This window comes from Amblyomma maculatum, chromosome 3, assembly GCF_055883805.1.
Source record: "Amblyomma maculatum isolate TAMU_Amacu chromosome 3, ASM5588380v1, whole genome shotgun sequence".
In the NCBI taxonomy this organism is placed as follows: domain Eukaryota; kingdom Metazoa; phylum Arthropoda; class Arachnida; order Ixodida; family Ixodidae; genus Amblyomma; species Amblyomma maculatum.
This window is the reverse complement of record NC_139346.1, coordinates 204,462,771-204,487,486: the sequence shown is the minus strand read 5'-3', so window position 1 is coordinate 204,487,486 and position 24,716 is coordinate 204,462,771. Positions and strand designations below refer to the sequence as shown.

At 38.5% G+C, this 24,716-nt stretch overlaps 1 protein-coding gene across 3 annotated transcripts in view; it reads right to left on the bottom strand.

Annotated features, from left to right (window-relative positions):
• The window catches only part of Tti1 (Telo2 interacting protein 1), a 34,062-nt gene that overhangs the window by 7,881 nt on the left and 1,465 nt on the right, over window positions 1–24,716 (bottom strand). For 2 of the 3 annotated variants that reach the window (XM_084599324.1, XM_084599325.1), the window contains exons 2-12: window positions 23,332–23,492; window positions 23,168–23,243; window positions 22,923–23,074; window positions 20,154–20,269; window positions 19,955–20,075; window positions 16,114–16,279; window positions 13,264–13,472; window positions 12,119–12,175; window positions 11,901–12,026; window positions 7,190–7,303; window positions 4,276–4,432 (exon numbers count right to left, since the gene is read on the bottom strand). In XM_084599324.1, coding sequence (XP_084455450.1) covers window positions 4,276–4,432; window positions 7,190–7,303; window positions 11,901–12,026; window positions 12,119–12,175; window positions 13,264–13,472; window positions 16,114–16,279; window positions 19,955–20,075; window positions 20,154–20,269; window positions 22,923–23,074; window positions 23,168–23,243; window positions 23,332–23,492 — 1,455 coding nt within the window. The remainder of the gene's footprint in view (window positions 1–4,275; window positions 4,433–7,189; window positions 7,304–11,900; window positions 12,027–12,118; window positions 12,176–13,263; window positions 13,473–16,113; window positions 16,280–19,954; window positions 20,076–20,153; window positions 20,270–22,922; window positions 23,075–23,167; window positions 23,244–23,331; window positions 23,493–24,716) is intronic. The other variant, XM_084599326.1, reaches the window with a different exon arrangement.

Genomic DNA, 24,716 nt, shown 5'->3' with positions numbered 1-24,716 from the left:
AAGTCAAGTAAGAAAAAAAGTCAAAATGCCATAGCAAAAGAAAAAAAATATATTACTAGGTGGTGTTACCACCAGATAGCAGCATACTCCACAGAAATGTTGCTCACAATCAAATTGCATTCCTATAAACAGGTGACGCTGCTGTCCTTTCAAAATGAGGCTGCTTTATATAAATGGCCTCTGCAAAAATAACGTCAATTGTTACTTAATGAGTTTACTGAAAGGAATCAGTGAGAATGGCCGCGCGCACTGCGAAAGGAAATGAATGAATAAGCATGAGTCTATCCAAAAAAGCTTATTGTGAGTAATCACAGGAAGTTGTGAACTTGTGATTATTGTCTTAGTCACGCCCTTGAGAGATGCACCTCCCCCTTTACACAAACGCACGTGCGCGCGCACACACATACACACACGCACGCATGCACATGCAGAATTTAAAAAAGCAACATAATTTTACTGCTTTTAGGGGAAATTAATGTCGTTTCAAACTAGCACTGGACTGCAGTTTTAAAACACAATATTCGAGACATCTACAGTGTCGGAAAGGGTGTTAGAAGTTAATTGCATGAATGCAATAAATATATTTATTAATGTAACAACAAAAAAAAAAGAGCAAAAATGCAATACTGCTAGCAACACTAATGTATGCAAATGAAATGCAGCAAACAACCATAACATGATTTCATCAACACAGACAAAGATTGCAAAATTACAATTAAGCAATGCAAAGGACAGCACTATACTTCTTTCGTGAAATATTTGAGTGGGCAGCATAATCCTTTATTGTGTATGGTGGAAAACGAGCGCTAGCATTCCTAACTTCCCCTGACCATCTTTCGCTGCATGTGATTTTGTATTGCTTCAAAAATATTTGCAGCGAATGCAGTTCAATGCATGAATAAGGAGCTCATATGCTCAGTTATCTTTTAACTGCAATATCCCTTTTTCCTTTTTCTTGTCAGCTGCCGCAACTCGCAGCATACATTTTTTATGCTGTATGTATGTTATTTTGAAGATGATATAATTTTTGTGATCGTCTTGCTTGTCGAATTTCTCCGCAGTTCTTATGATGACTCTTCTCTTCGCATTAGCTCTGAGTTGCAAGCTCTGTGCACAATTCCGTTTCATTGACCTGCTTCAGTAGAGCTATTATGTAACAAATACTCAATTCACATGATACGAAACTTTATGCGCAACATATAATCATTGCCGTGACAACCACTCATCAATGAAAAAAATCTTCTCAACAGGTAAATTTTGTCGCCCTCATTGCTAGTCTGTTTCCTCATCGCGAAAATACTCAAATTTGTGTCAACTACTGGTTGTGTCGAACTACTGGTATTTCGACAAACTCAAACTAATGATCCAGATCAAAATCTGTTTATGCAGCTGTCCGACTTGCGCTACATACACTGATAGGCTCTTGGAATCTTTCAAGTTCTCTTCTGACACTGCTGTCAAAACAGACGAATAGCTAAAAACGAAGAAAAATTGAGATATATGACAGGCAATAAAAAAAACGGAAGAAAGCACGCAGTGCAGAAACAGGCTACAAGCGGGCGTGCAATCGAACGCATATAAAGATACAAATGTAGAAAGTTAGGTGTTAACCACTTTGTAAAACTGTGCACGAATCTCAATTAATCCTTTTTTTTTTTTTTTTTTCAATAAGCTAGAATTTCTTGTAACGGGTAGCTTTGAATACCCAGAGATGCGTGACTACTTAAGACATTTAATCTCAATGCGTTATAGTTTGGCAATATCTTAAATGTTTCAGAGAATGTTTTCATTCTAGGTATTTTTTATTTTGCGTGCACAAGCAACTGGTAATATGCAAGTCACGTCTTCTGGATGTCTTTGCACTTCAGATTTTGTAACCTTCCTGTAAAGTTTGGAGGTTCCAAAATTTTAGCTGCTTGGAGCACCAGAAAGCTCACATTTGAACTAATGAAATTTTATGTGCTTTAGCGGCTTTGCTTTTTGCAAAGTCAAAGAACCATGACAAGGGTTCTTTGACTTGGAAAAATAATTAAATTTCCTTGGAAGTATTTCACGTGTAATATCAATCTTGTTATAGTTTTCTTGAGGGAAATATTATAGTCTGATTAGTTCTGCAAAGAGTAGTCGGCAAGTAGCCCGATTATAGTTCTATAAGCAGTAGTTGACAAGTAGTACTATATCCATCGATCACTCATATTTCATACCACACACTCGAAAAATAAACATGCATTAGAGTCCGCGTTTGAATGCGGCCTTATATTAATTGCTTACATGTTAGGTGCTTGTCATCTTTTCCGCATTTTTCTGTTTTCTATTGGTGCTTGGCAAGGAACTGCATTGTACTTGCCCAGACAAGGCGCAATTATAAGTGCTTTTTTTCTTGCTCTGTACATCTACTATTTGATGCTAGTAAAGTGTCCGCACTCATGTGCCCACTATGAACATATTGACTGATTTAATTTTTCCTATTTTATCTGACACATTGCCCTAGCTGTACTCGACTTTTTCTTTTATGCATCTGTACAGCTGGTTCACCCTTTGGTGAGCGGCACGTAAACAAATGTCCGCGATATATGTTAATCACTAACAAAAGCCTTGAGTCGCGTGTACATTCATTTTTATTTTTTTGTTGGTAACTATCACAATGCTTTAAATTTGTGCGGTTAAAATATAATATGTTTCGCTCGCACACTGTATATATCATTTGCATAAGCAGTGATTAGGGCACAGAAAGAACACCAATTAAGGAGATATACAGTACAGATTACTGACGATTTAAGATAAACATTCAGTCACGTATTGATAACTGCAAGCTGCAAAATATAAGGAGGTGTTCGTAAAAAATAAGGTGTTCGTAAAGAGCCCTCATAAAGCAAGAGCTCTGATTTGCATGTATACTGTTTTTCTCCGCATGTTAATAGTGCTCCTTGCCAGCCGCCTTTATTTCCTTACGGGAAAGACGAATACAATACACTATACTTCTTCGGAAACAGTGGATACAAATCTCTCATCTGGACAATTTCTGGCTGTCCGCAGGAAGAATAAACATTGAAAGAGTTTCAAATAGTGATTTAAACATCGTGCGCTGCTCCGAAGGAATACCCAAGTGTGAACGGTACCTCCAGAGAGACGGGAGAAGAAGGAAGATGGACCTCTCCTTTCTCGTCTGCTACTAGCACAAGACCTTTCTAGAGAAATTAACGTCTTTCCTATCTTATCCTATCTAGAGAGACGGAAAGAAATTGCAGAAATCAGTGTAAGAACCTGGAATAAGAACCTCTTCATTAAACATTGCACCAATTGTGTAGCGTGTGAAAATAACTCCAAAGGGAACAACGCTGCTCCTCTGTACCCCCGCTATCCCCGCAGCCGCTACGCGCCAAGCTGTGAACGTGGCACCCCTAATGCACGTCGCACCCTCTCGCAGAAGTTTGTGGTTGTCATCGCAAAAGCGGCCCGCTCTCCAGCGCCGGTCGTCACACTGCCAAATCTTCTAGAGCACTATAACGAAACAATAGACATTAAGCTTTCGAACGATACCAAGATGGCAGCGCTCGGTGGCGGGAAAGACGAGATATGGCTCCACGATCTGTGGTGATTTTGTGCGATTTAAAGCTGTTTTCTCGTCCTGTGCATTGACAAATTATTTTGGGGGGGAGAACTATTACTACACTTTCAGCCAAACCATTTTTATACAATGCAGATTAGGTGTTGCAGATACCGAAACACGTGGTTTCCAATTTTTTTTCGCGATTTTAGCGATCTGATCCCTTCGTCCCCCCCTTATTGGCTGTAAGGCCTTTAGCATGGCCCTCTATTATTTATGTTACCTACAATATTATTTCACATAAGATACTGTTTTTATATTTTTCTTATATACTCAACTAGTTCAATTGTGAAGCAAGATTCTTCATTCTAATTTGACAGATTAATTATTATATGCAGGTTTACAAGCCGTTCCATTCCCGACCATCAGATGCCTCTTGGAAGGCAAGGAGGGTTATTTTAATTAAAAGCTCAGTCTTTAGTGCCCATTACGCCTTGTACTGAAGCGACAACACTACATTGTACTTATTTTAATAGCTCTTATACTTTCAGGCAGGCCATTGTTCACCAACAGGGCATGTATTTATTTCAATTTACTAGCATGCCGCAGTGCACCAAAGACCCAGATCCTTTCTCATGCTTTTAGGTTATCTAGTGTGTTCAATCAATAAAGGCATCAGCAGAAGCATACCATCTAGCAAGGCAGAGGTTGCAAGTCTTTATGCTTACCCAATGAAGCCAGGCAGATCAAGCTCCGCACATGAATCAGGTCTATCCTCTGCAAGTGATCGCAGTATGTTGCTCAGTACCAGAATAGCTTGCTTCCTGTGGCTGGCTGACTCCTGTATCTTCTGGCATAGGATGTCAGTTAGCATGGTCACGTCACCTGTTGGGAAACGAATCAAACAGGAGTAAGTGAAAACAATGCAAGTGGTTCTTTCCAAAGCTGTCATCAGACATGATTCTTGTGACATAAAGGAAAATGCTGCACATTCCTGGACACGCATACATCCTGCACTCATAGCTTGTACTGTGTGCATCAAGAAATTCTAAGAATTCTGAAGCAAAAAAAACTTCCCAGCCGTTGCGGACCCCTAAAATTTTCACTTTCCAGTGACCTTGACAGATACTGTGCTTTTCATTTCTTACAACCAATTTACAATTGAAGCTAAGGGTTCACTATGTTGTTGTTGTTGCGGCTGTAGGAAGAAGTAAAATAATATGCACAGGCCTGCTACTGGCTCTGTAGCTGAGCCACCTCCACTGCCTCCTGCGGACAGAAGAGAGAAAGTAGAGAAGAAAGAAAAGGAAGACAGGGGACAGCCCACAACATGTAAAAATTCGATAAAAATTCGGTGGCTGGCTAGCCCTCGCCGCAAGCAGCTTTGACCCACCGTCCCAGCCCCATAGGGTCAGGAACAGCCACCCCGTGCGCCGGATCACTATGCTATAGGTATAGCTGGTCTTCCCATGACACTCAATTTGACCTCCAAGTGACCTAGACCTAATTAAGTGTAGGTGGCCACAATTCCTGGTGTCCACCCAAAGTATACTGTGCCTTCTTTGAAGTACTTGGGGGCCCCGCGCCCCACTACTGTGCCAGGGCACTTGGGTTTGATCCAGACCTCCAGCTGACCCAGGGAACGGAAGTGGTGAAATGGTGTGGTGTACTATGCGGTGTCAGTACACATTATAAAGATCCCCAGGTGGTCAATATAATCCTGAGCTCTCCACTACCCCACCATTTTTTTCTCTCTTTCCACCTTCCTCCCATGTGGTTCAGGTGTCCACAGAACAAGTGTGACAGATACTGTGCCTTTCCTAATTATTATTATTATTATTATTATTATTATTATTATTATTATTAAAGTGCTTGGGTTTGTCCCGACTGCCCATGGCTGCATTTGGATGGAGGCGAAGAAAGACATTATAGATCCCTAGGTAGTGGAAATTACTCCGCAGCCCTCCACTACAGTACATCTTTTTCTCTCTTTCCACCTTCCTCCCATGTGGTTCAGGTGTCCACAGAACAAGTGTGACAGATACTGTGCCTTTCCTATGAACCAATTATTATTATTATTATTATTATCATTATTATTATTATTAAAGTGCTTGGGTTTGTCCCGACTGCCCATGGCTGCATTTGGATGGAGGCGAAGAAAGACATTATAGATCCCTAGGTAGTGGAAATTACTACCCAGCCCTCAACTTAGGCATTTCTTTCTCCCTTTCCGCTTTTACTCCCATCTTTCTCCCATCCCTTACTGTGTGGTTCAGGTGCCCACAGAACAAGTGTGACAGATACTGTGCCTTTCCTTTCCTGTAAACCAATTATAATAAAAATTATAAAAAGACCACTACGGCAGCAAGATATGATAACAAGATACCATTAAAAGTGGCAAATTCTGTTTGTGAGGCTAAGTTGCTGTCATTGCCGCCATGTCATAATATACTGTCCACTGTACAACTCCACAAAACCTGTTCTCAAAAGGTGAAACTTCATTCGAAATAGATGAGAGAAATTCTCTGAGATAGTTCCTGCTCTTTCAAAGCCAAAATGCTCAAATGCTTTCAACAGCGAGACATGCTGAAACCATTATGACAAACACCAGTGGCTTCAGTAATGCAGTACTTCAGCAGTGCTTCATTGGTGCAACAGCATACTTGCTGAAGCATGTTGAAGTCTAAATCTAAGGTTTTGGACTCGCAGTTCTCATGTTACAATGTACTGGCAAACTGCAAGAGTATATTCAGCTCAGCCATACTTATTTGTCCAGTCTACACGACCACAGTTGTCATAAACTCCATGTGGTTCATCACAAGGCTTCATAACGTTTGTTGTTGCAACTTTCTGATTTCACTCTGCACTTTACACAGGTATTAACAACCCACAGTTCCCCTGAGCTCAATACATGGGGATATATATATATATATATATATAGAGAGAGAGAAAAAAAGAACAAATCAAGATTTAAAAAATACAGAGGTTCTAACATGGCTCAACCTAGTAGAATGTGCAAAAGCACTAGTTTGGTGTAGTTTATCTTGATAGACGGTAGACGCCTACCATTTCAACCATGCAGGGAATGGTAAGCTGGTTAGACCTCATGAAGTGCTTTTCTACCAAAAAGCAAGTGGTGCTTTCACCCATTTCTAACAGGCAACAGACCAGAGAAAGCAAAAAGCGAATGACACAGCAGAACTTTCTGGGAAAGTATAGGGCCCCTGCAAGGCATTTCATAAAATAACCAGCTTTTTCAAGGCAATGAGATAAACACTTTTACAGTACAGCCATTTTTTAACTGTCTAGCAAAACAAGTGTTCAGTTCTGATGGAATGTAATTGGATGAGATAAAGTTTCTGCTTATTCCATTATTAGGAAGCTTCCTGGTATCACAAAACATTTTGTCCATTCCTGACTATTCAGAGAAACATGTCACTACTGAATAGCATGTGCACGCTCAGGCTTTCAAAATTTATAGCCTTTCAAATCACTTGCAGCAGCAGGGGCCAATGGTAGACGTTTCATGCAGACAACAAAATGTTCCTTCCTCACGTTTAAGAGCAAAGCAGAAAATAAACTTCACAAGCACTCAACTCCACTTATATTTTCAATACGACAAACTACAAATAAGGCACCTACCATAAGTTGCAAGCAGCTTGCATATAACAGTGAATTCCTTAAATATTTGCATGTCGGTGAAATGCACAAATTGATTGCGATAACTGCAAACAGGATCAGCAATAGTTGGAAAATCTGGAAGAAGAAAATATCATTTCTCTTAAAGACCACTGTATAATTAAAAAAAATACTATTACTAAATGCTTGTGCACAATTGAGAACCAAATGCAACCCCACTAAACCTCCAATTTCAATTTCAGCTTGCATAATTTGTAGGATTTCTGCAGTTCCTTATTTTGCAACAAATTTCACAGAGTAATTCAAATCGGTAGCTTGTACGACCCTGCTAATTCAAGGCAGGAACAGCTAAATTCCTTACAAAGTCAGGACCACCTTAGTCCCCATCTGACATGCAGTGTTGCACCAAAGTAGGCGTGCGAGCCAGCATAAAATTTAAATGAACTTTTTAGTGCTTTATACGCCACTGCCTAGATCGTGTCAGCGCACTAACTTAGCACATGGCACGAAGCCATTGCACTAACACTTTATTTATTTATTTATTTACTTAACAGCATATCCTGCAGCGCCAAAGCATTAAAGCAGGAGAGTGGGTACAAACAAGAATAAACAAAATACAAATATTAAAACAGAGAATCAATTGAAAATATGAGGACTATAGCGAAGTATTTGGAATATGAGAACATGCTATACAAGCCACAAGAACTACACAGTGTAAGGGTGATTACATATTGATGAGCTGAGCGAAACGGACACCGTCAGCTGTCACCACCTCGGCCGGTAATGTGTTCCTCTCACTTGTACGACCCTGCTAATTCAAGGACTTTCATCTTGTCCTTTGTCTTCGTGTTCGCGCTGTTTAAATTAATAATAAATTAATAATGAATATGTACCAACTCGCCCAACAAAGTATCTTGGTGTTCCACTCAGATATTGTAATGGGGAAGAAAGAGAATTTCATGTCATTCGTACGACATTTCATTTCTCTAATTTCACAGTTGTGATCTCTTCTGCTTGACAGGTAGTGACGAGGCTTAATATATTTAAATTTTTCTATACGACTGGAGTTACTATAAATTGCATGCATTAATTTCGGCTGGTTTTCCTTCCGCCTTAAGTTCAGAGGCTTGACCCCAAGACTAGCCTTCATTTGCGTGACACTGGCTCCCCGTGAATATTGTTTTAATATAAATCTCACCGCACGATTCTGGACACCTTCAATTTTATCGATGAGGCAATTTTGATGGGGATCCTACAAGCTGGACTCATATTCTAAGAGTGGTCTTACTAGCCGCCATTTTCAGTATTTGAGGCGCGCCAAAAAGATTCCAGATAACGAGGCTAAGCATGCTTGCAGCTTTCTTTATGATGTTTTAATATGCTGATTAAATGAGAGACCTTCTGAAGGATGTACACCTAAATATTTGACTTCGGGGACTTTTCGGAGCACTTTATCACCAACTGTGTACCTTGTGTTCATTGTATGCTTCCCTTTGCTAAATGTAACGTGGTAACCCTTGTCTGCGTTTATATCCAGTTCCCATGTGTAACACCATCAAGTTATATAATCAAGGTCTTGTTGAAGCGATTTCATCTCATCATTTGTACGCAGTCATCTGCGTATAGTCTAACAGTAGAAGAAATACTGGCCACGATGTCACTGATGAATATTACGAATAACAGTGGCCTCAATACCGAAACCTGTGGCACACTCGAAGTTACTTTCATAAATCCAGATTGCTTAACTCCTAGTACGATGCATTGTTTTTTGTTATTGAGTTAATCTATAATCCATTTCAAAACATTTTGGCCAATACTGAGGGTAGGTAATTTGTGCTTTAATAACTCATGCGAGACAAAATCAAATGCTTTTCTAAAATCTATGAATATTGCATCAGTCCGTAAACTGTTGTCAGTTGCAGTGGTAAGGTCATAAAAAACTATATTAATTGTGTAGTACATGAGACACGTGTTGGTTCTGGAAGAAAAATTATTAGCTTCTAAATGTTTCACCATATTACTATATACAACGTGTTAAAGTATCTTGCAACATATACAACACAAAGAGATCGGTCTATAACTGGCTACCATAGACCTCGAGCCATTTTTTGAATTAGCACTATAAAAGTAGTCTTCCATTCTTCGGGAAAAATTCCAGTTTCAAGTGACTTGCAATATAATATGTACAGGTATTGAATACAATATCAGAGCAGGCCCTTAGTATTTTCGGGGATATCTGGTCTAGACCAGCTCCAATGGTGTCATCTAATGCAGGTAAACATGTTCTGATACCCTGAAATGTAATTACTACAAGAGGAATTAAAGTTTGCACATGGCCATTAAAATGAGGTAGCATATCGTAGCATTTTGGTTTTGAGAAAACTGATTTGAAGTAGTCATTGAAACAGTTAGCTTTTTCAGTATTCTCTATTAAGTCAACTTTTCTGTTTTGCTTAAATTTCGCAAAAATTTGAAAATCGAGCTAGGAATTAAAATATTTTATTGTGCAGCCTGGTGGGCTTTGAATTAACTAAGTTTTATTGCATGTACAGTACTGGTATTGATGTATCAGTAGAACAGAACTTTCATAACAGGTTTAACAAAGCTGTAGCAACAAGGAAAAAGTGAGTAAGGTAAGGGCTCTCACAGCAGAAAAACATGGTCTCAGTGTGCAGATGTGTGTGCAATCGCCAAAGCTTGGTCATGTTAATGTCACCCACCAGCAGACCCACACACACATGCACGCACACACATAGAGAGACAGGGAACATTTAAAAGCACAGGTTAGGCTAAAATGGTAAAGAGGGTCAATTTTCGGTCTCCTACCAATCTGGAGTGCCAAATCCATGCCAGCAACTCGCACGTTTATTTATTTATTTGTTTGTTTGTTTGTTTGTTTGTTTGTTTATTTATTTATTTATTTATTTATTTATTTATTTATTTATTTATTTATTTATTTATTTGTTTGTTTGTTTGTTTGTTTGTTTGTTTGTTTGTTTGTTTGTTTGTTTATTTATTTATTTATTTATTTATTTATTTATTTATTTATTTATTTATTTATTTATTTATTTATTTATTTATTTATTTATTTATTTATTTATTTATTTATTTATTTATTTATTTATTTATTTATTTATTTATTTATTTATTTATTTATTTATTTATTTATTTATTTATTTATTTATTTATTTATTTATTTATTTATTTATTTATTTATTTATTTATTTATTTATTTATTTATTTATCCTTTAGTGCATCCACAATAGCCAGTTTTTCATAGCTGCACTCATTTGCATCTTGCACTGATTGTGTGGTTACACTCACTTGTATTTCTTCTACAAGAACAATGCCAATAGAGAGAGTAGAGAGAGACAGGAGAGAGTCAGAGACAAAAGAATGAAAGATATGGAGGTTATCTAGACAATGCCCAGTTGACTAGTCCACATGCAGGAAGGGGAATAAAGGAAAAGAAGAAGGGTCTGCAAAAAAAAAAGAGGAACATTTCCTAAGATGGGTTGATTATTCAATAGCAGTTTGGCAAGGCAAAAACACTACACGTTTCCTTGTAAGCTGACATGTTTTACCAAAAGAGAAGACATGAGCACCCATCGGATTAAAATTCTGAAATTCGGTTTTAAGTGAAAAAGGCCAGCATCTTTCAGATTTCAGTCACATTTATCTGACTACTGAGCACAAGTTTCAAACGGCCAAGAGACAGGTTTAAACCATTTGTGAAAGCCAGGAGTGCAGTGAGGCAACTTAATTGCTGGATTTAGTGCAGCTGGAAGTTTGAGAAATTTCTCCACTGCTTTAGACCTGCACTAAGTGTCAAAAAAGTGGCTCTATCAAAATGTGAGGCTTAGTCCACAAGCGTGCAGCGCCTTTGCCTTGCAATCTGCCATCACTTTGCCAGAGACGTTACTTGGCTATAGAGGTTTCTTTCAGAGCTTTCAAGGCCATTGTGAAAATTTGTATAACAATAACCAGCTACCACTCAGGTAAAACCACACACAAGTATGTCTAAAAATTGCTTCCGAGACAGGCCAGCAGCACTTACATCTCTGCTCTCATCATGCGGACTAAGTGATCACACACACTATGTCCAGCGCTCGGCCTCAGCTGCAGTCACTTTTTCTTTCTTTCCTGTCTGAGGCATTTCTCTGGAGAAGTATTTGCTCTTTTCAAGGTCTGTTATGGGAATGAAGCAGTGAGCAGTGTTTTACATTCCCTTTCAGCCAATGTTGTTCCAACATAAAGGAGACTATAAGCAGAAAGGCCTGCCTTAGGTGAGACAATTGTACATGAACGTTCCTCTGACTGTTGCTTTCATTTATTTTTCTTGCTTGTTTGAGTTTGAATGCAGCTCAGTTTATGAAAACAAAATGTTGTTTCCATTTGTGTACTTCGGTTCAATCATTCTTATTTTTCTTTCGGTTTATCGACTCTTCTCGCTAGCAAACAAGCTCAGATAAGCTATACGTGAGTTCACAGAGGTTCCACATAAATAATTAAAGAAAGTATATACAGTAATTTTTTCGTGGAAAAAAATGTTAGCAGAAAGAAACTGAAATCTGCATTATGAGATAAATGCGGACAAAAGTCCATCAGATTTTTAAAAGAATACCAACCAGGAAGTCCGAACACTACATGTGACCTATACAGTGAGAACATGAGCATAAGAAAAATGAATTTACATATAGGAATGATAGCATACCCAAAGGGGCTGCTTGCTCGGTAAAAATCTTCATATCTCTAGTTTCAAGCTCGGTCAGCAGGAAAAGTACACCCAACAGCTTCTGGGAGACAGCTGTTGACATAAGAATCTTGGAAATTTTGGCCCCTGCATCAGAAAAGCAGTTATGCCACCATCATGCACATAAAGTCAGCACTGAACTGTACTCGATAAAAGTTCGAACGTCAAATTTTACTCACGAAAAACTTTTAGATAGCCGCAAAGCAACTTGACCAAAGTTAGCTTTTCACTTTCACCTGAAATAAGATAAAAATTGCCGTAACCATTCTTCAACAGACCTCTGCCAACAAGCCCAACTACCAATGTTAGAAAGCAGAACCAGGTATGAAAGACTAAAAACTCTTTACCTCATTATCAATAATTATCTAAAAATTAATAAATCAGACTACTTTGAGATCAAAACTAATGAGACATCAAGGCATCGTCAGAGTAGGTTCATTCCATTGCCGGCTATAAAAAATAATTGCTTCAAGTTTAGTTATTTCCCGCAAACTTGTAAGGACTGGAACTCTCTTCCAGATTCTGCTGTTCGATCATTATCATTATCTGAATTTGTACGCCATTTAGAAAATTTCATCTATGGCACTACCACAGGGTGATGAGGTTCTATTGCTGTTGTGTAGGATGGCTGTTGTTCCGATTTCTGTGTAATTTATTTTCGTTTTGTTTGTGTGTGCATTCAGAGACAATTTTTGATTGACTATTGATTTTCATCGTGTTCTATATTGCTCATTTCTCGTTTTGTATTTTCCACTCCTGTTACAGCCCCTTATGGTGGCTGACAGTATTAATAAATGAAATGAAATGAAATGAAATTTCAGTAAGCATAAAAACCATCATCAGATGCATGCTTAAAACGTATATTTAAGAGCAATTTTTTGAGGTTCCACTTAAATAACAATGGTATGTATACACAATGTGGTACGAGTGTTATTTTTTTTCTATTCTGATAACCAAACATTAACCAACTTACCATAATGTGGGACAGCGTTTCCTCTAGTATGATGGATAAATAAATATTCTTTATTTACAGTTATTACAACCTTTAGGCATTAAACTACAAACCTCAATACAGAATTGGCAAGTTATGCTGCTTAATTACTCCTTAAGAATGCTGCAAGTATTCTGTAAAAATGGAATTAAACGAGATAATGGTTACTAGCTACTAGTTTATTTCATAAGTACTACTTAAAAAGTGCACCTGTCACGTGCACATTCCTTCACTACAAAGGTATACAAGAATCAGGAACTACTGCCAAGGCATAACATACTGCACATGAATCACATGAGAAGACACCAGGAAATAGACATTAGCTGAACTTACTGCCCATGCGCAACAGTCGTGGGAACCTGCTCAAAGTTTTGTGGAAGTCCTCTTCAAGAATCTCAATCAAGGACAATGAGTCCAAAACTAGCATTTGGTTTCCAACCTCGTCAAGCACCAAGTGGCCTTGCCTAGACACTCTCTCGCTGTCATCGGCACACAGTGATAGCACTGCTTGAAGGATCGAGGGAGTTAATATTTCTAGTGATCTATAGAAAAGAAAGTACACATCAATTCAGCACAGAAAACACAGACTAAAGCATGACAGTAAATATTAACGGAGACAAACAAAGCAATATGCAAAACAATATAGACAAACATCAATTTTTTTTCTACATATAAACTTTACAAAATAATTACATCTCCACAACTTTTATGTATTTGACTTAAAAATGCAAAAGAACATGTGAAGTAAATATGTGAAAATATGTTCAACTATTGTTCTGTAGAAATGGCGAGAATTTTCTAGAACTTGTGCAGATAGACTAACCAAATGAACAGGAAATATATAACAGAATGTCCATTAAAATTTATTATGCCAATATGAACCCTCAATGAGAAGTTAACATCAAAATTTTTCTGCAGCTAGATGAACCAGATAAAGCTGTAAAGGTTACACTTTAAAAAAAAAAAGAGTGTACATGCTGAGGCAGGTAACAACTACACTTACACCTTTCTAGTTTTAACTGGAAAACACTGATAAAAATACATCAGTGAAATGCTCTTGAATTAAAATTAAACTAGGAAATATAACTCGTGGCCGCATTTCTCTGTATCAGGTCCTTATATATCCACTGCAGAGATCATGGTTCTAAAATGAAAAAAAGAAAAAGAAAAAAAAAAGAAAAAAAGCTTTAATATTCCATTTATTTCAAGCTATTATGGTATGAGCAGCTGTGTGATGCTCTCCTCAAGAGTAATATATGAACAATATGCAAAAAAAAAAAAAAAATGTATAGATATGGTGATGTCTAGGACTCCTTATTTGTCAAGATACTGTGAAAAAAAAAAATGCAGATTTTAGCATTTATTATGAAATTGTGTGTTAGCAGTCACATAACTTTATATTATATTTTTGTTGTGGACATCAGTAGGGACGTTAGAGCTAATAGTGGAAGCATAGTGAACTTGATGGTCCAAACTATATTCCTATTATACTTGCCTCCCTCTTCTGCTTGGGCAAGCGAGCATATCATACACAGCAGCTCTGGCAATGAAGTTTCAAGATGCTCTTAGCTTTTTGCCTGTGGCCGACACCTCAGAACAGAGAACAATTCATATAGGCCTTCACACCCATTTGTGGGGTTATGACACTAGTGCCTTTCACAGAGAATAAAAGTATTCATAGCAGTGGTAAAAACATTGTTATTATTCCAGCACAACACCTGGAGAGCTTTGTGGGGCATCCTGGAATAAAACTGAGTGACAAAAGAATGCAAGACTATCTCACTTGTAGAGACGATCACTAGAGCAAGTGAGGGATTTCACATCATCGAAGAGACCATTCAGAACATATCAGGTACTGCATCAAGCAGGCATCATTATTCAGTGAGAAAGACACCGAGAACTGCCTGCCACTAAAATACACCAGCCATCTTCGATTCTAAAAAACATACTGTTGTGTCATGGTGCATGCCATTCATGCTTCGGCTGGATTTCATTTTCACACTACTTTCAAACACCACCTTGTGTCTAGATAGGCAAGAAAGTTACTAGTCTTTATCAAGGGGCACTTGAGTTAGCTGTTCGACCTCCTGTTTGAAGACAGTGCCAAAAGGCACCGCAAAAGCAATGTGTTAATGAATAATGTATAGTATAAACCATCCTTGCTCTCGAAAGAACATTTAGAGTAAGTGAGGCATGTTTAAAAAATAAAATAGTTATTTTGTGTGCAATATGTGCCATGTGGAATACAGGATTTACTGTAATAACTAACGAAGTTTGAAATTTTCCGCCACAGAGAATAAGAGGCTGCAGTGGTAATGCTAGTGAGTAGTGACCAGAGTAGTATATGTGAAAATCTTACCACTTCTGATGCTGGAAGGCACTGACAGAAGGTCAAATGCTATCACAAGTGCAGAAAAAAAATTTCATTTATGTACAAAATTCTGTTCTCGCTGTACTATCAGTCATTTATGGATCTATAAAATTAGGCTTAATAAGATGGAAGACCTTGCATGCAAACAGATTCAAGGATACTCGAGCTTCGAGACTTCCTGAAGAATGGCATTATTGCCAGCCTGAATCAAACTAAGCTACTCAATTACCCAAAGTATATCAAGTTAATGACCCCAAGAAAATGTTCTCGCATGGTAAGGGTGTTTGTTATCAATGACTGCACAAAAATAAGGAGTTCGGGTCGAATTCAATGCATCAGAAGGGAGAGAGATGAACCAAAAACGCCAAGAGCAGGAGATGCAGGCTCCATGCGCAATAAGTGCAAAGACATCTCAACTCTTCAATCTATCATGCTCAAACACTTTGAAAAGTCTTAAATTCATTGCCAGCACCCTGCCAGTGCTTTTAAGCTGTTTATATTAATTTTACTCCAAAAGCCTTTTGCTAGTATGTTTGAAAAGATGTCACCTGCTTCAAAGGACATTCTTTTTGGTGGCATTTCACAACAAGTGAAGCAAAACTCTGACATCTTTCTCCACCAACATTTTTGCAGGTGTCAACAAAGTGTGGTAGTTTTATTAGGAAATTTTACACACAGCTCTGTTCCAAAGGGAGCTTTCTGGCAGCAAAATGTAGCTACACTTATCACGCAGAGACATAGTTGGTTTTGCCTGCTGTGTGCCACACTTAATGGGCCTAATATACAGTATGTCTTTGTTTGATCTCACTCACCTGCTGCACTGCAGAAGAAGAGTACGTGCCCAATCCAAAGTTGCCAACTTCACCCTCTCTCCACATTGCGGAAGAATAGGCATCACCTTGTCTACAAGAATGGTCAGTTTCTCAGCAGTTGACTTTGCCCACTCTTCGTTTCTGAATATGATGGGCACTTGCTCAGCTGCACACACACATAAAAAAAAAACGTGATGGGCATTTGAAGCATAAAAAAGCGTAGTGTGCTTGGAAAGCCAGCGACCACTGCATTGTGGAGTGTAGTAATTTAGCAAAAAAAAAAAAATAAAAAATAGTACAACAACCTTAATAATGAAATGCTACGAAGAGGACAGAAACTTTAGACCTCTAATCGATATGGTGAGCTTGAGATTGAGGGCAAAAATGCCTAACCTCTCTAAAACTGCAGGTAATGCTTAAGCATTCACATTACACACTCATAACCGCCCAGCAAGTTTCTTTAAACTCATTTTAATTACCATGGCCAGCATTCAGTATATTTATTATATCTTGCCATGATTGGCAGGCGTCATCAACTATTTCAAAAATTGTCGTATCACACCGTGATAACAGCAAACACTTCCCGAGGCCAGCGATGTTAAACACCAGCAACACAAACAAGGCTGACAATGTGCGTTTGTTGATTACAGAAAGGCAGATGTTTGAACAAGCTGATGGATGTATCATACGAAATTTTGATTCTCACAAAAAGATCTGTCAAAATTGTTTTTTCCCAATTAAAGAACCTTGCCTCATATTGACGTAAATGTGTCTTGAAAGAAAGTGAACTCATTATGAGACTGAATACGGTGTAGTCTTTATAGTCTGACAACAGCCAGCAGATACATTTTAGAGCGAGAGATCTATTACACCAAATTTCGCTAAGGCCATTGGGCGGGACATTTTGACCTTGAAGCCAGATATTTATTTATTTTTATTTATTCATACTGTTAACCCTCTATATGAGGGTCATTACAGGGAGGGAAACACATAAAATAGAATTCTCTTCGGTAAAATACACTCTATACAACAGAATTATAGATTTGCACTGTAATGCTCCAAGAATGTGTTAACACCTATCTCAAATTTTTCTACTTCTGTTTGGTCCACAACTTCGCTTGGCAGTTGGTTCCAGATTTCTACTGCATCGGGAAAAAAGGAGTAGCGATATACATCAGTACGTGCAATAATAGGTTGCAATACCTTACTGTGATTTTTTCGTGGGCAACGCTTCAGAGGACGTGTAACATAGTGTTGTTTATTAACTTTTACTTTATCATTCATTATCAGAAAAAAAAGTTTCAATTCCTGCTTTGTTCTTCTCATTTCTAGTGATTCTAACTGACACTGTTTTAGCATTTCTGTGACTGAGTCAGAGCGCCGGTATTGAGAACATATCTCCAGGACCGCATGCAGCGTGTTGTAATTAACGGTTGTAACTCCGATTCCGTAAACGTCTCCTCAGGTGTGCCCCAGGGGTCTGTCCTTGGACCCCTTCTTTTTCTCGTTTTTATTAATGATATTGTTCTTGACCTCACCTGCCAAGTTCGGCTATATGCTGACGACTGTGTGCTTTATCATGCTGTGGAAAGTTCTTCTGACGCATTAAAACTTCAGCGAGACTTAAATTTTATCCAGCACTGGTACTCAAAATGGCAAATGTCTTTGAACATTTCAAAATGCAAGCTTGTCTCGTTCACTCGTAAGCGTTCCCCTCTACCGACCTGCTACTCAATAAATAATGTTCCCCTGCAAAAAGTTTCTGAATATAAGTATCTCGGCGTATATTTCACCTCTAACCTTACGTGGACGAGACAAGTTGAGCATATTACATCGAAAGCCTGCAGAATGTTTAATCTTTTAAAGCGTAATTTCAGCAAAGCGCAGTCAAATGTCAAGCAGCTCCTGTATTTCACTTACATAAGGCCAATTCTTGAATATGCATGCCCTGTATGGGATCCCCAGTTTATTTACTTATCAGACATGCTCGAACGCGTCCAAAATAATGCTGCCAGATTTGTGTCTAATAATTATAATTTTTCATCTAGTGTCACGTCTATTAAACATCATCTTGGTTGGGAATCTTTAGCTCACCGCAGAAAACATTTCAGACTGCAGATCATGTATCGCATTTATTTTGGAAAGTTCAGCATTGACAAAGACCAGTACCTGCTTCAACCTCACTTTTTGTCTAGACGACTTGATCATCAGTGGAAGATCCGCGAAATAAAATGCCGGACAGATGTGTATAAAACCTCGTTTTTTCCACTGACGATCAATGAGTGGAACCGGCTGCCAGCTGGCATCACTGAGTGTTGCACTGAAAATTTATTTCGGGCTTTTTTATCGGATGTGTGACGTGGCGCCCAGTTCTCTTGCGTGTGTTTCCTTCATTACTTTGTTTTTTGAATGTTTTCATCACTTTGTTCGTCGCGCAGTTGCCCCCTTTAGATGCATGTTTTTCAATCCGCATTATCACTTGTGTCCTGTTATTTTCTTCATTTTTATGTATTTTATCACTGGCGTTCCCAGCAAGATTACTTGTCATCTCTCCCCCTGCAATAATGCCTTCGGGCGCTGCAGGAACTTGTAATAAATAAATAAATGTAATAAAAAACGTGCCGAAATCCTTTGCAATCTTTCCAGTTTTCGTTCTAAACCCTTTTGATGTGGACTCCACACTACACTTGCGTACTCTATGATTGGCCGCACGAATGGCTTGTACGCAATCAATTTAATTTCTCTAGTCGCATTCGGCAACTTCCTCCACAGGAAATAAAGCTTCTGATAGGCTTTCAAATAGATATTTTTAATATGGGTGCACCAATACAGATGATGTGTTAGTGTCACTCCCAAGTATCTAAAACACTTTACCTCATCTAAAGAATTTTCGTCGATATTATATTGAAACGGTATAACATTCTGCTTCCTTGCTACATGCATGTAAGTAGATTTTTGGTAATTTATTTCCATGCCCCACTTCAGACACCATGAGTTTAATGACTGAAAACCTATTATGACCTTGATCTTTGATATGGAAGCTAAACAACAAGTGTAACCAAGCCAAACAGAGCTCTCGCTCTACATCTCAATTTAGAAGAGTTAAACCTTCTTAATTTTCTTGTCACATGAATACATCTTGACTGTGAATCCGCTAACATGGAGATAAAGCTTGCTACCTGTTTCCTAAAAACAAGTTGGAATGTGTCCACATTGGCAGCTCACAAAGGGCATTTCAGTGCAATGCTCCATCTAGTACAATGACATTGTACAGCACCGGCCACGGCAGCCGCTTTTCGATGAAGGTGAAAGGCAAGGTCCCCATGTACTATATACGATGTCACAGTACATTAAAGGGCCCCAAGTGGTCAATATTTCCACAGCCCTCCACTCCTGCGTCCCTCATAGGCTGAGTTGTCTGGGATGTAAAACATTATATATCAGACCAAACCAGCTACCATAGGCATCCACAGGAGTGTTAAGAACATGGGAGAAATGAAAGAGATCAATTTCTTGGCAGTATGAACATACAGCCAAGAACTGAAAGATCTGCTAGGCATTTTCCTGATCAACTCGTGCAGTGAATCTGCAATGTGAGGCCACAGCTAAAGGAAGTGAGAAAATTCCGCATTTTTGTGGCTCCCGTGCTCTGAAAAATTCTGTTGGAACCTGTACGCACTTCAGGCAAGCACTTTGGCTAGCTGTGCTTCCCCTCCAGTGGAGTCAACCCTGCACTGGGCTAATGTCGTGATGTACACCATATGTATGAATATTGAATCTGCCCAGTGAGTGCCAACTAGGGCCTGTGAAATAAATTACATTAAACCAGAGTGCAACTTACGAGGACTCTTCTCACTGAGTTTTGTGACTTCATCAACTGGACTAGTAGCCTCCAAGTATGCATCCCCGAGAACCAGGTGAGTAATATGGCCCCATGTTTTCAAAGCATGGACAGTTACATTCTGAAAATAAAACCAATAAAATTTATACTTACAACTAATTAGGCAATGCACTAACATGCAGTAAGGATATAACATCACCTGACTCTTGTTTTCAGCACCGAGTATCACCCGAGTGAGTGCAAGAGATATGCCTGGGAAAAAGCCTGCGAATGCACCTCCAACTTTTTGGAATAAAATTTCACTCTTGAAGACATCTGAAATAGAAACAGAATGTCTGGTGATAAAATGAATATGGGGAAAAAAAATGGCATATTTTAAACAGCATAATAGCGACTATCTATCAACTCTAGCATCACCAGTCAATAAAAATATTAACGTCTTGCAGGCTAAATTGCTGACTGGTGTCACATTATGATCAAATTATTTTTTTACCTGCACCTGGTGATATAGGCATTACAGTAGAGGGATAAAGTGGTGGCACCCTACCAATAAAACGCTCGCTAATGCTACTTTCAGTTCAGTGTAAAATAAAACCAGAATATGCTGCTATCTGCATACTGTGGCACTCTATGTGGAACAAAACTGTGAGATTGCTTGCTACTTATAGAGCAAAAAGCCTAACAAAAGAAGGAATGGAAAAGGCAAAGAAACCGTTTAGATTTGTATTGATGAATGAAAGTTTGCATTTTAAGCCAAAATAAATTTACGAGCCAGTTCCCTATTTCAGGACCATGAAAGTCCTCAAAAATGTTCTCCATAAATGTACTATTTGAACGACCGTGGTATAACATATACCGAATGCATACCTATTTAAATGCCCTTTCATACAGGTGAATAATATTTTCTTAAACTCTAAATACAACATAAAAAAATACTGCAGTGTAAGGCTTTGAACAAAAATTTTACAAAATGTTGAAAAAGCATGGACATCAAAATAAGAAATGATATTAAAAATTTCTGAATATACAAAAATGGCACAGAATCTATTTCCTTATTCTGAACAAAAAATAAAAAATGCTTGCATATGTGTCAATTTATTTCTTTGGTGTCAACTCTTCAGGAGTGTGGTATGAAAAGGAGACTCTGAAGGGTTTTGGAAAAACATTTAAAGGATTCTGCTATAATGTATACTAAAATTAATGCAGCTATTTAGACAGTCCTTCGAATACATTCAGAAGTTCAACTTTATACATGGTACAAAGAAAAATCTTGTTCTGCAAACTTGCTGAAAAAGCATCCAAAAAGCAAAAATGCTACAAACATTCTATAAGAGGGTTAGCTATAAGCTAAGCACAAGTTTTATGTGCAAAAGCACATTGTAACACATAAACTTAGTTAGGCCTATTAGGCTCAGCCAAGCCTAGTAAAGCTTAATTAGACTTAGGAAGGCATAATTACAGGCACTGTGTGTTCAGACAGCAACACAATAACTCTTGCAACACTAAACAGGCACTGTAAAATGCTCCTATTGGCTAAACCAATCATTTATTTGTGCTGAAATTTGGCACACAGCAATAACCCTCTACAGGTTTTAATACCACTTTGGATGACGCACTTGCATGGCTTATCAGAACTAATTTAGTACCTATGTTGTCTGCAGCATCGGCAACCCAAAAGAAGCCTTCTTTTGGGCTAAGCTAAAAGAGCTGTCATACTAAAATTATTCAGAATATAAAAAATATGCTAATCTGTCCTTCTTCAAAAAGAGATAAAAGAAATGATTGCCACAAACTATGGCAGCAAGAAAAGAGGGCACCTGCCCTTCATATATAATGTATCCGTAAACTTGACTTTTAACAAATGCTCAACAGATGGTGGGTGAAGTCTGAGTTTTTTTAACCCAATAAAACTTGAAAGTTGTATGGAGTGATTGTAAAGTGCAGCATGCATACATCTGCTCGGGTGCTGCAAAGGATGTGCACAGAAGCTCACTGAAGTAAACTTGGGTGTGGCCCTCAAAGGGTTAAAAGATGCAGCTCTAACCTCCATAAAGGGGTCATAACATGAAGCATTGTGGTTGACAGCACTTGGACACAAGGACAGAGCGCAGAAAACAGAAACGATGACACAGACGCCGAATTTTGTTTTCTGTGCTCTGTCCATGAGTCCAAGCGCTGTCAACCACAATGGATCAGCACTAACTAGCCCGAGAGCTTGTCCTGTTCATAACACAAAGTTGGTACATTATCTCTATGACTGTCAAGTTATAAGCAAAGAGAGAGAGATAAACTTTTGTTTAGAACTGATGTGAAATATTTCCGTTGCTGGCAGTCTCCTTGAAAGAAAAATTTTCTTTTGCTACAGATGGTAAGAAAGCTAAAACTGTGCTTTAGCACATGAGATGAGAGAAAACTATGTATGAGCCATGGCCTACGAGATCAAGCATCAAGAACGGGCTTGCTCAACTCACATGAGCCTTGCATGCCTTAAAGGACATGCGTGATCAATTATAAACAGCTCCACATGATCAAAACATGCAGCACAACTAAGCCCATTCTGCGCATGCTGAACGTGGCAGGATAGTAGAACACATCAGTGTGGGCCGTTTTCAGAACAGTCATAGAAAAGTATAGAACACATCATTCAAACCTCACGTTAATTATTTTAAATGTTGAACATATATAATTCATTTGAAATAACTCTGAACGTACACTACCTGATTCATTTGAACAATCGAACAAGAGGGCATTCGATTTGCTCTTTGAAAATTTTAAATATTTGCATTCCCCTAAAAAAAATAATGTGCTTCATGTAAAAGCGCAACCCAATCAAATGATAAAAAGCTAAATACACAGTGACTTCAGTGAGCAGTAAAGGAAAGATTTTGGAACATCAAATCACAATGGAGGATTCACTAAAGCAACAGTGAGCTCAAAGATGTTTGTGGCTGATATAAAGTTCACATACCACTGACGTTGTTGCAGGCAAGTGCAGCTAAGCATTCCATGGAAGCAACTTGGAGTTGTCTGTTTCGCTCTTTTTCAGCGAGCTGAATGAGTATAGTGACACCATGGCTAAGCCGCAAGCGGAAGCCAATATCGTAAAACTGTAAAAGTACACTGAAGAAAGGCCATCAAGTTAGGAGGGAGCTCTTTACAATCATTGGTTTCATACAAAAATTTGCAAAAATAAATAACAGAAACACGGCATACCATGGATGCGCATTTTCGATGAGAGTTTTCAATGCACTACAGACTTCGAGCTTCAACTCTTCGCTTGTGGATGAAACTAGAATAGCACAAAATTTCCATAAGTCTGTACGACACTTATTTAGAGAAAGGAAATGCAGGTAGAAACATATTATTAGGAGAAATACCTTGCAAACAGTCACTAAGAGTAGTAACTACAATCAGCAACTGAAGAAAAATGTCAGAAAAGAGTTTTTCGTCGTTCACGCATGTCTTTTCCAAAACAAAGCGAATGCTTGCAATTGTCTCAATAACCAGTGCTTCATGTCTGGAAAACAGAGAAGCAAGGCTGCAAGGTAAAATGAAAGCAAACACACAAACAAACTCTCAGCAGCAACAAGCAAAACACACACAAAAAAAGATCGATTTATCACTGTTAAACCACACATGAATTAGGCGCACTATCATTTTGGTTTTTCCCTTCAGTTTCCGTTTTGGCTCGCATATACCATTTACATGCAGTTGTAATCAACCACATCAGGTCAAAGACCATCCGACAGATATAAAGCCCCGCTTTAGCCAAGCCGTATCAACATGCCTGTAGTGAGTCAGACTCGGGATTGAACAGCCCCAGTGGGTTAGATTCCTATCTCAAAAGTGATGCCCAAGTTGGCAGCTCCTGCCATATCGGCCACGATATGCGGTCTCATGACATCACACAAACCGCCAACCAATCAGTACCTAGCGATGTCACCTGCCAATCATCGCCTGGCAGTGGTAATGCAGCACTAACCTATAATGACAGTTGTAGTGGGAAGCATGACTGAGTATTTGATCTTAGCCTCCATACCCACCAAAGCCATGCCTAGGAGTAGCATTTCTGACTTGGGATACAAGGGTCCCGGTGGGTCAGATTCCCATCTCAGACCTCTTTCCTAACTTGCCGGCACTTGCCGACTGCTTGAAACGGGCTAATGGAAATCAGCAAAATTGCCATGGTGGGTTTGATTGCCATCTCAAAAATGCTACTCTAATTGGCCTGGTTTCAGACAGGCACTGGCGAAATCGGTAAATAGAGGCTCTGGTGTTAATGCTAGTGATGCAGAGCTACGGGTAAACTGACCATCGATAGACACATGACAAACAGATTGAAATAAAAGAAATTGGTGAATGGAGGCTGTCATGGTGGGTTTGATTCCTATAGCAAACACACTGGCAAAATCGGTGAATAGGATCTCTAGCGGTAGCGCTAATAATGCAGACCTATGAGCAAACTGACTATCGATAGTAAAGACACTTTTTTTTAAACTGTTTACAGCATAACAAAACTATCAATAAAACTGTTGAAAGCACTACTGATTGTATCACTATGGTAGTATAACCGACGATATTACTATGGCAATAAATACTTTTGATTATAACTATGTTGGTAAACACATTCTGGAATTTCTAGGTGCGAAATTAAATAATTTATTTCATTTGCTCAAAAAATTCTTCATAAACTACCTGAACTAAGTATTGCTGATAATCAGCTATCGCGGATGCTTTGACAATATCACTAGACCAACAAGTG